Source organism: Symphalangus syndactylus, chromosome 23 (assembly GCF_028878055.3).
Source record: "Symphalangus syndactylus isolate Jambi chromosome 23, NHGRI_mSymSyn1-v2.1_pri, whole genome shotgun sequence".
Lineage (NCBI taxonomy): Eukaryota > Metazoa > Chordata > Mammalia > Primates > Hylobatidae > Symphalangus > Symphalangus syndactylus.
The window spans coordinates 57,233,618-57,246,132 of record NC_072445.2 but is presented as its reverse complement, the minus strand read 5'-3'; the positions used below and the strand labels follow the sequence as shown (position 1 = coordinate 57,246,132).

Genomic DNA, 12,515 nt, shown 5'->3' with positions numbered 1-12,515 from the left:
GGGCCAGGCACAGTGGCTCACACCTGCAATCCCAGAACTTTTGGAGGCCAGGGCGGGGAGATCGCCTGAGCTCAGGAGTTCGACACCAGGCTGGGCAACATGGTGAAACCCCGTCTCTACTAAAAACACAAAAGATTAGCCGGGGGTGGCGGCGGATATCCTCTCTCTCCACAGCATGGCTGGTTTCTGTCACTCAACAAGCACATGAAACACACGAAGTATATCTGTAAGGAACTTACTATCTGGCTCAGGAGAAAAAAATGTATATATGAAAAATGCATATATGAAAAAGCTAGAGGCTGGGTGTTGTGGCTCATGCCTGCAATCCCAGCACTTTGGGAGGCAGAGGCAGGCGGATCATTTGAGGTCAGGCGCTCGAGACCAGCCTGGCCAACAGAGTGAAACCCCGTCTCTACCAAAAATACAAAAATTAGCCAGGCATGGTGGTGGGTGCCTGTAATCCCAGCTACTTGGGAGGCTGAGGCAGGAGAATTGCTTGAACCCGGGAGGCGGAGGTTGCAGTGAGCCAAGATCGCACCACTGTACTCCAGCCTGGGCGACAGAGCGAGACTCTGGCTCAGGAAAAAAAAAAAAAAAAAGAACTGCAAACTAGTATAGCCACTTTGTGAAACAATTTGGCAGTTTCTTATAAAGTTAAAAATACACTTAACCACAATCCAGCAATCCCACTCCTAGATACTTACTCGTGAAAAGAAAACTTATGTTTACACAAAAACCTGTATATACATGTTTATAGTTCCAGTCAAAAAACTGGAAACAACTGAGAAGTTCTTCAACTGGGGAGTGGGAAAGCAAACTTTGGTTCACTCATCTACACAATTAGATTAAAAAGGACTGTTCTATGAATATATACAACAGGGAGGAATCTTAAATGTGTTATGCTAAGTGAAAGATACCAGACTTAAAAGGCTACAACTATATGATTCCATTTACATGCCATTCTTGAAATGGCCAAACTATAGAGACAGAAAACCAGTCAATAGTTACCAGGAGCTAGAGATGGGGAAGGGTTGTCTACAAAAGGGTATGGCAGAATTTTGGGGGATGATAGAGCTGTTCTATATAAAGCAGTCTGCACTTATCTGTGGTTTTGCTTTCCTCAGTGTTTCAGTTACCCACAGTCAACTGAGGCCCGAAAATATTAACTGGAAAATTCCAGAAATAAGCAATTTGTAAGTTTTAAATTGCATGCCATTCTGAGTAACATGATAAAATCTCATGCCATTGGATTCAGTCCCACCCTGTCCCCACCTGGGAATCATTCCTTTGTCTAGCACATCCATGCTGTATATACCACATGCCCTTTAGTCACTGAGTAGCCCTCTCAATTATGAGACTGAAAAAAACATAATATATATAGAGTTCAGTACTACCTGCAGTTTCAAGCATCCACAAAGGGTCTTGGAATGTATCCCCCACAGATAAGGGGAGTCTCCCGTATCGACTGCGATGGTGGTTATATGACTATACAATGTTTGTCAAAACTCACAGAACTGTACACTAAAAAGAATAAAGTTTACGATATGTAAATATACCTAATTTTAAAAGGATAAGGGATCCTGGCTACAAAGAGACTGAAAAATGACACAAGAGCTAGTCAGATCCAAGGGGTCCTGTTAAGAAGCTCTACATTTTATCCTTGAAGCAACAGATGTCCCAAACGATCTCAAAAAATGGGTAAAGGCAATTCAGTTTTGTATTACTAAGAACACTGACTTAACAGTTATAGACTAGAATAAGAGCAAAACAGGGAGCAACTGGAGACCCATCAACCAACTATCTCAGAGTAATTCAGCAGATAAATAATTGAGATCTGACAAAGGGAGAGGCAGTAGAGATGAACAGAAAAGTCAAAAGCAGGAAATTCTCAAGTTTCTAGCAATAGTGAAACCACCAACCAAATGTTTTTGTTTTTTTTTTTCCTTCTCAGAAAAAGATTTTAAACAAGCTAAATTTAAATGCCTGCGGGACATTCAAATGCAAACATTTGGTTAGACACGTTGTCTGGAGCTCAAGGGAATAAGGTAAGATGCAGCATCAGATTCGAGAATCATCAGGGTATTTGCAGCCAAATATGAGGTCAAGTTCATATAATTTGAAGTATAAAAAGAATCAGCTTACTGATCATAGAGCTTGTAAAGTGAGAAATGGTGACAATTGTGTGCCTATTTCAATATGGGGCCTCTCTCAACCACTCTATCCTTGGCATCTCTGATTTTCTCTTCGGCTTGATTACCCTGAGAAAACTGAGGCAGTTACATAAAAAGCTGTCACTGAATGCCAAGTTTTTATTTTCTGTTGCTCATACTGTTGACATCGAGAATATCCAGCCAATAAAGGAGTAATCTACTGAATACACTTATTTGGTTAATTAAACACAGGAGGACCACTAAGAGGGGTTTGATTTGAGGTCCATCTGACTGACCTCACAGGGCAACTTATCCACACAGCCCAATAGCTTTGTCTTGGTAACTCAACTAATGACCCTATGACTGCTTTAAGAGACCTCTGATATGCAATCAAGTTATCAGGAAATACTATAGGATAGATCCAATGATTCTAGGTAATTAGTGCTTAACCACGGATAGGCACCAAAATTCAGTGTGGAGCTTTCTCAAAATGCCTATCTTGCCCAAAGTTCTACTTCTAAAAATCCTAACTTAGGAACTTTTGGGGTAAGGCCCAAAAAACTACTATATTTTTAATAGTCTCATAAGTGATTCTGATACCCATACAAACCACACACCAATCCCAAGCTGAAAAGCAATGACACAAAATTTGGTTCCAGGCCCTACCATTGAATTCTCATTTGGAAATTTCTAAACCACATCCTAAACCTTGAAAATCTCCTCTAGTTGACAGCATACAAATACACATTTCCCAGGTGAAACCTAAAATTCTGAGCCCAACATCTGTAAAATACCTATGAATCACCAACTGACTATGATTACTAGCTTTGAGAGGATTTAACTTCTTAGCAGAATTCAGGAAAAAGAAGTGTAAGAAAAGTCATGGAAAATGAGTCACCATCCCTTCATTCCTTAATTCCAATTCTCCATTTTAATAATAAACCTACCAGAAAAGCTTAGTTAATATCACCACCTCAAGCTTTAACTTCAGCTAGTATTTAAGCTTAACCAGATCCAATCTGTTATACTGAAATATTCAGATTCCACTTTTCCAATTACCAAAATTTCCAGGATTCCAACTTTCCAATTACATCATAAACATTATGAATCAAAACAAAAAAACTAGCAAACGATTTTTCTCATCAAAATTTACACTTACCCATCTCTTCCCTTACTGACAATTTTTACTTCAAAATAATAAATCCCACAGGCTGCTGGTATTGGATGCGTGGCTCGAACTGACGCTGCATCTTTTGGGGTTTTGCCATGACCTGCATATGAAACAGGAAGGAAAAAAGAAGTCACATGAGATACTCACTGAAAAATGAAAACCTTAAACAATTCAGGAACATATAGGTTTTTGGAATGACGTGTAATTTCTGCTTCTATCAGTTCAAATACTCAATAAAACGTTTATCATCACCATGAACCCAATATGCAAAATAGCCCAAGTTAACCACAGAACTCTTCACACTATTACTAGTTTTATTAAGATTGCAGAATCCAAATATGTAAATTGAACCTAGCAGCCTTTTATGCAAATTAAATAAAAGACATTATAGAGTACACTATATTTTTAAGAGGAAAAAGGCTGTATGAAGAACATGAGGGAAAGATCTTAATTTTATCAGGTCTAAATTTGCATATAACTTATATAATTTCTGTACACTCTTGCCAAAGGCCTGCTCTTTAAACCAGAAGCATCTGTATTGTATATTTCTAAGTGAAATCTTACACAATTAGATTGAATTGGCAAAACAGCTTTCTTAAGAATTTACAATTTTGTTCTTTGATATAGTCTTATTAATTAAAGCTGACTCATAAAATCTCTTGGGCCAATGATAGCCTATTGAGAAATACATCTAATTTCTAAATGTATTTTTTCTTTTTAAACAACAGAAATAACACCATGCCACTGCTGACATTTTAGAAAACCTGTTAGATAATCGCTTTCAAACTTTTAAAACCAGCTATTCCTCAATTCCAATCCCATAGGGTTTGCTAAACTCACAATCACTTCCCTACCTCTCGCCCAAGACACAAATTACTTTGAAAGCTAGCATGTGGACAATATTAAGAGAAAATATGTCCACAAAACCATGGGAGAATAAAGAAAGAAGTTGAAGTAGCATGTCAGAAAGTACTCAAAGAGTATGAGTGAGACAAGTCTCCATAATCCCCAAAAGGACTGCATGAGAAACAATACTCTAAATCATTATTTGGGTGTTCTAGTTAAATATGCTCCACACAATACAAACTTCGCATTAATCTTTCAGTCATACTATAAAATTATCTTCATGGGTAGCAGAATTCTCCTCAAATTTATCATGATTGTTTTGAAACTAAATACCTCCTTGTAAGTCAAAAATTGTATCTTAAGATATACAATCATCACACATGAATGAGATCATATCCTCCCTTACCACACACTTGACCAAATTTACCAAATTTCCAACACATGCCTTATTATTATTGAACACTTAAGTTTACACTTGCAATGCAAATTAGTACATGTTCACACCCCCCACTCCCCCCACAAAAAATGGAATGAATTCTGCCACTCCTTCCATTACCATGAAAACTTGGGTTATGGGCAGAAGTTCTTTTAGCCTGGTGACCATAAGGAGTCAACAAGCTTGGCTAGGAAGACAAAAATGGAAGCAACAATATTTACACGCGTCAAAACTACTTTAACATATGATGCAGGTAAAAGATTAATATACTGAGCTAAGCAGCGGAAGATAATTGCACAAATCTGCACACTAGTCACTTTGCAATAATATTTAATTATGGTGGCAGTAATACACATTTTTCAGTCAAAATATGTTCAAATAATTAAGTTACCTGAGAAAAGGCCATGGAAACTACATATTTAAAAATTAGATTGTTACAAATAAATCTACAGAAAATTATCTAAACAAAATCTAACTGCAGTCCTAAATCCACTGATTTTTTTTTAAGGGGAGTGACCCAAACTTTTAGGGATAAAGTAATCCCGAAGTATTCTTAATAACAAGTAATAGTTACATATATTTAATACTGTGTGAAAGGCACTGTTCTAAGAGCATTAAGTTTATTAACTCATTTAATATCCAAAACAACCCCATGAGGTAGGTACTATTTATTATCATTTCACAGTTGAGGAATCTAAGGGAAGATAATGAAACTCGCCCAAAGTCACACTGCTAAAACAGAATTCTAAACCAGGACTTGTGCTGGGATTTTTCAAGAAACCTGATCTAGTGTGAGCTCTGAACCCACATGAAGGATTTAGTTACAATGAACATTCGGGGATCACTTCACATATCCCCATGTCCTATTCTGGCTACTTCTATGGGAAAAGAGAAAGAAACTAATATTTGAAAGTACACAGTCTCTCAAAGAGTTAGGTGCTTTTGTATGGATTTTTCTCTTTCAACATTTATGAAATAGGTATTATTTAACCTCACTTTTTGAAATGAAGAAATCTGTAATCTGTCATGAGCCTACAGAAAAAATAAATAAAATTTTTACACATTATATACCCTGCCCCAAATTGGTAGAAACAAATATTAAATCCATGCATGAATTAAAATCCCATACATTTTTCCATTATGCAAAAATTACTATAAAGTACCAATTATAAATCTTCAAGTATCCATTATATTTGTTATGATTCACTAATTGCAGATAAATTCTGTAAATGTTAAAACTAAAAAGGTTGCATGTTTAAATTAAAATTTAAATTAGATGTAAAAGGTATAAGGAAAAGTTTAAATGCAAGATTATAAGGTTTCATACTATTTCTTAAATGAGACTAGTTCAAGTTGAATATCCCTTATCTGACATGCTTGGGACCAGAAGTGTTTTAGATTTTTTTCAGATTTTACAATATTTGCACATACTTACCAGTTGAGCATCCTAAATCCAAAAATCTAAAATGTTTCAATGGGCATTTCCTTTGAGCCTGGAGTGGTGGCTCATGCCTGTAATTCCAGCACTTTGGGAGGCTGAGGTGGGCGGATCACTTGAGGTCAGGAGTTCAAGACCAGCTTGGCCATCATGGTGAAACCCTGCCTGTACTAAAAATACAAAAATTAGCCTGGCATGATAGTGTGCGCCTGTAATCCCAGCTACTCGGGAGGATGAGGCACAAGAATCGCTTGAACTTGGGAGGCAGAAGTTGCAGGGACCTGACAGCGCCACTGCACTCCAGCCTGGGCAACAGAGTGAGACTCTGTCCCAAAAGTAAAAAAAATACAAAATCAAGTTTTGAATTCTGAAAGCATTTTGAATTTCAAATTTGGGATGCTCAAACTTGTAATATCAGCAGCAAAGGGCCTATTTCTAACAACGCTCATCACCTGAAAGTTTATTATTACCTCAAATTCTGTGGTAACCAAAAAACAACCTCATACTACCAAAGTTTAAACTTTTAAAACTACAAAGTCATCAGTATTGTTTTCTATGTGGCTTTAGAAGAAAACATATGTAATACTTCCTAATTCTAAGGCTAACAAGTTTAGCTCTTTTTATTCAAACAATCTGATGGAAAGAGTTTGAATAAACCATTCTACCCCATATTCCCACTCCCTTCCACTCGCCAACATGCAGCCAGCCAGTGCCTTTCTGGAAATATAAATCAGCTGTCCTTGTATCACCAGCCCTCAATACAACTAAGATTCCTTCCAAAGCCTCCTCTTTGGCCTAGGAAAAAGACACGCTTCCTGAACACCTTGTCTGGCCTTGCTCTCCACCTGCACTTTCCACCTTTCTGCTTCAGCCACATCAGCACTATTTCAATTCTTCGCATTGATCAGGCCAGTCTGTACACATGCTATTCCCTCCACCTTTCCTTCTTAGCCTGAGTAGGTCCTACTCACACTTTTAATCTTAGCTCAAGCTTTACTTCCTCAAATATTCTTTCTCTAATCTCTCCAACTTGGTTGAAGCTCCTTTTTACAAGCCCCCATAGCAACATGTATCTCTCCTGTACATTTACAAACTTAACACTCACGTGTAATTATTTTTTCCCTGCGTTTTAATTCCTGAACCTCTTTATTCCCACTAACTTCCACTCTAACTTCAATCATTCCTTCTTGAAGAAGCAAAAGCCCAAGACCCAGAGTCTAAAGCTGCAACGGACCAAGCCACCTGTAATACTGGGCACAGTGAAAATTCAACTGGGCTCTTATTTTATTAGGACTATAATTTTTGTAGTGTTCTGATTAATGCTTATGAAGTTCCCAAGGTTTTAAGTGGTTGCTCCAGCTAGTTCACATAAGTCCTACTACTTTTGGCACACTGATTTTGTGGAAAACATGGTTTTCCAGCCACGCATTCATGACATTATTGCAGAAACACCAGTATCTTCCTCCAGAACACACCATCCTGTTCTATCCCCTTTCTAAAGCCTTCACATCTATACTTCCTCTTCAACATCATGGGAACTCTAATTCCTCAAACTCTTTGTGTTTTTTTCTCCCTTTTTCCTCTTCCAGGACAGGCTACATGGTAATCACTTAAAGCTCTCAAATATCCTTGATTTCCCTCATATGCCCATCCTTCTATCATATCCAACCAGAAAACGACACTCTCAGTATTATAATCTACCTTCCATACTCCCACACTGGACAGTTGACTTCCACCGAATAAAGTCCAAAATCTTACGAACAGCCATTGCTATGAACCAATGATGTCAACTAAGCACTCTCAATGCTACCAACAATATTTTTAGAAATGTTCTGTCAGCTTATTCCCTATTACTCTCAATGGCTAGTCCACATTTTCATCATTTACTTTAAGCTTTACATCCTCTACTCAAATTCATGAGCAAAGTACCTCGCCTCTTATCAAGAAAACAGGAGGCCAGCTGGGTGCGGTGGCTCACACCTGTAATCCCAGCACTTTGGGGGCCAAGGCAGGCAGATCACCTGAGGTCAGGAGTTTGAGACCAGCCTGGCCAATGTAAAACCCCATCTCCACTAAAAATACAAAAAGTAGCCAGGCATGGTGGTGCACACCTGTATTCCCAGATACTCGGGAGGCTGAGACAGAAGAATGGCTTGAACCCTGGAGGCAGAGGTTGCAGTGAGTCGAGATTGTACCACTGCACTCCAGCCTGGGCGACAAGAGCAAGGCTCCATCTCAAAAAACAAAACAAAACAAAACAAAACGGGAGGCCATTAGCTATGGTCATATTCAACTCTCCACTCTTTTATTACAAAGTGATCTATGTCCCTAGTAGTCTTCACCTCTTCCACTATTATCAGAGGGACAGTCTGTACTCTCCTCTCCAAGACCAACCATTCTGGACTCTGGAACCGGTTTCCTCCCTAGAAGCCTCTCTGTCAGCCTCTCGAGCTTGTATTTCATTATCTTCCTCTCTACTCTCTCCTCCTCAATCTGTAAAGGGACAATGTCCCCAAAATGTACACTTTTCACAAATTCTATGCCTCTGTGCTACATATAATCATCGTCAGTAATGTACCAGAGTTGGTGGTATATAATTTTTTACCTTAAAAGGCCGGGCACAGTGGCTCATGCCTGTAATCCCAGCACTTTGGGAGGCCAAGGTGGGTGGATCACTTGAGGTCAGGAGTTCGAGACCAGCCTGGCCAACACAGCGAAATCCCATCTCTACTAAAAACATAAAACTTAGCCAGGCATGGTGGCGGGTGTGTGTAATCTCAGCTATTCGGGAAGTTGAGGGAGAATTGCTTAAACCTAGGATCTGGCCTGACAAAGCGAGACTCTGTCTCAAGAAAAAAACAGTAATAACCACCAGGTAGGCTAATCAATTTTATTTGTTAAAATGTTAAATTTTGTATACATTTACTGGAACACCGTACGTTGGACTAATATAATATAGTATTTTCATTTAATTTATGTTGCTTCAGTTTTACCTACACAACCAAATTAAAACAAGATTGACTAAGAAATGACACAGTGGTCTCCAACACAATACTTTCCAATGGAATTTTTAAGGATAGTTTTGTATATGTAGGATTTTCATCTTCTATGCTGACGTTAGAAGCTAAACCCCAGGTAAAACCTAACTCCACTATCAGCCATTAAAAATTAGAGGAAAAAAAAAATCCTACCTTAACCTCCATCCTCCTCTAGGAAATGTCTAATCTCTTCCTTCATGTATCTTTCTCAAGGATAATCTCTATTCACTATCCTCTCTACTTGGTCCTTTCATTTACTCTTTCAACCCACTGAAATCTGGTTTTTGCCCCATCACTCAATTCAAACTGCTCTCCTAAAGTCACAATGATCTAATTTCCAAATGTAGTGGAAAACTATCTGTGCCTATCCTACTAAACCTATCTGTTGCAATAGACACTAAATATCCCTTCCTCATTTCTAGGGAGGGTGGGGAGGCTGTTTGAGACAGTGTCCCATTCTGTTGCCCAGGCTAAAATGCAGTGGCATGATCACCGCTGGCTACAGCCTCAACTTCCTGGGTTCAAGCAGTCCTCCCACCTCGACTTCCCAAAGTGTCGGGATTACAGGTGTGAGTCATTGCACCCTCCCGTGCTCAGCTTCTGTGACACCAATCTCCTTGATGTCTGGGGACCTACCATTTCTTTTGTGCTCCCTCCAGTCTTTCAATGTTGGTGTTTTTCAGGGTCCCCATCTTTGGCCCACTGCTTTTTCTCACTCTACTACATATTCTCCCCCTCTCTCTCAAATACTCTGAGTTTCAACTACCACCTACAAGTGACTCCTAAGTCAGTCACGACCTAGACCTCTCTCCCAAGCTTCAGGTCTATTACGGTTAACTGCCAACCCTTCCTAGGAGAAACTGCCTCACACATTGTCCCTACTGAAAGAAGTGAGACCCAGACTATCCTTGTACCAGCAGGGTATTTTGCATTTTATAATTACCACCACTCCTACAGCTGATTCAACACAGGTTAGCACCTGACTTGAAGGCCACCAATTCACAACATAGTCTGTAACAAAAAGCTCTGCCCAACTAAGAATCATAGCAATTAGCCAGGCCAATCTGTTAAGTCTCTCAGGAATTTGACATAGGAAGGAAAGGATAAGCCAGTCAGTAGGGAAAAAGAAATAAGAAAACAACCAGAAACTAGTGATTGGAGCTGAGTCATTTTAATAGAATAGAATGAAGTCATGACTGTTAAGACCATTTAGAGTCCCCTTAACTCCAGGAACAGCCTGTTCTTTCTGTAAGGCTTGTTTCTTTGGCTTCTTCTGGTTTCCATGAAGTCAGATCACAGGGCTGAGATTCCCATTTTTACTTATCTCCAACTATACTGCAATACAGTCTTCCTCACAATCATTATTTTACTCATGGTTCACTGCAAGAGCCTAACAGCTAAAGACCCAAACATCATCCTAACAGAGTTGGAAACCCAAACATTTTCCTTGATTTCTCTCACCATCATTCCTAACACCCTCTCAGTATTACTTATAAATATCTCACAAATATATCTGCCTTTCTCTGTCCCTACCACTGACCCAGCTGAGGTCAATTCTAACATGGTCTACTGCGACAGTCTTCTAAATGAATTTGCTATTCCCACTCTTGTAACCTCTTGAGTCTATCTTCCAATCAGCTGCGTAATCTGACAAAAATGAAGATATGAGCCAGTCACTTCCTATTTAAAATCCTTTGATGATTCTCCATCTCCTACAGACGAAGATCTAAACTCAACAAAATATTCCACAGGGCTCCTAACTGGGCCAGGTACAGTGGCTCCTGCCTGTAATCCTAGCACTTTGGGAGGCTACGGCAGGCAGATGGCTTGAGTTCAGGAATTCGAGACCAGCCTGGGCAACATGGCAAAACCCCCTTCACTACAAAAAAAATACAAAAAATTAGCTGGGTGTGGTGGCGCGTGCCTGTAGTTGCAGCTATTCAGGATGCTGAGGTGAGAGGATCACTTGAGCCCAGGAGGCAGAGGTTGCAGTGAGCCTAGATCGCACCACTGCATTCTAGCCTGGACAATGGAGTCAGACTCTGCCTCAAAAAAGAAAGAAAAAAAAAAAGCCTCCTACTTGATCTTTTCCCAGATATTCCTTGTCACATACTTCAAATGCCAACCTAAAATTGCTTGTAAAACCAGACACATAAAGTAATTCTCTGTTTTTGCTTTTCCTTCATTTGCAACCTAGCCCCTCCCTTTCTCCTATATCCTACTCATCTTTTAAGACTGACCACTAGCCTCGCGACTCCTCCAAGAAGCTATCCCTGATACCTACACTTCCTTCATTCTTTCCAATGTCAGCCTGGGTTAGACGCTCCTCCTATCTTCCACAGTACTCTTTATAATATTTCCCTTAGTACTCTATTTTATGTCCTCTGAGCTCTCTGAATTCAATGACAGTATCTTCTCCACCTTTGAGTGTCCAGAACCTAGCACAAAGTAAACATTCACTAAAAGCTTATTAAATAAATGAAGAAATGAACAGTGAGAAACACATATAAATTGTCTAGTCTAGCAGAATATATAACATTAGGCTAGGTGCAGTGGCTCACGCCTATAATCCCAGCACTTGAGAAGCCAAGGCAGGCGGATCACTTGAGGTCAGGAGTTCCAGACCAGCCTGGCCAACATGGCAAAACCCCATCTCTACTAAATATACAAAACTTAGCCAGGCATGGTAGCAGGCGCTTGTAATCCCGGGTACTTGGGAGGCTGAGGCTGGAAAGTCACTTGAATCCAGATGGAGGTTGCAGTAAGCTGACATAGTGCCACCAATGTACTTCGGCCTGGGCAACAGAGCAAGATTCCGTCTCAAAAAAAAATATATACATCATTATTGTCTATTGTTCTGCAGGATTATTAGATTTACTTGATTCTTGCAGTTACCAACTGGCATTTTTAAACCTAATTTCCCAAAATCTTGGCAAGTAATTCTTCAATTCCTTCATTTTAAGGAACATTTTTAGGCCGGGCGCGGTGGCTCACGCCTGTAATCCCAACACTTTGGGAGGCCAAGGAGGGCATATCACAAGGTCAGGAGATCAAGACCATCCTGACTAACTCCATGAAACCGCATCTCTACTAAAACTACAAAAGAAATTAGCCGGGCATGGTGGCAGGCGCCTGTAGTCCCAGCTACTCGGGAGGCTGAGGCAGGAGAATGGCGTGAACCCAGGATGCGGAGCTTGCAGTGAGCAGAGATTGCGCCACTGCCCTCCAGCCTGGGCGACAGAGCAAGACTCCATCTCAAAAAAGAAAAAAAAAAAAAGAAACATTTTTATATCACCCCCATAATGCTTGACATTTGTACTTGTAAGCAAGCATGCTGAAATTTTTGTTCATCCTTAAAAAGTACAAGAAATTAGATAAGCAATTATATTTAGGAAGTGTTCAAGGGCTAATGACTGACTGGGGGTACAGGTGGGAA

At 39.7% G+C, this 12,515-nt stretch overlaps 1 protein-coding gene across 2 annotated transcripts in view; it reads right to left on the bottom strand.

Annotated features, from left to right (window-relative positions):
* RANBP9 (RAN binding protein 9) overlaps positions 1–12,515 on the bottom strand; it is an 89,974-nt gene that overhangs the window by 71,664 nt on the left and 5,795 nt on the right. For both annotated transcript variants that reach the window (XM_055263466.2, XM_055263467.2), the window contains exon 2: positions 3,310–3,421. In XM_055263466.2, the coding sequence (XP_055119441.2) occupies positions 3,310–3,421 (112 nt within the window). The remainder of the gene's footprint in view (positions 1–3,309; positions 3,422–12,515) is intronic.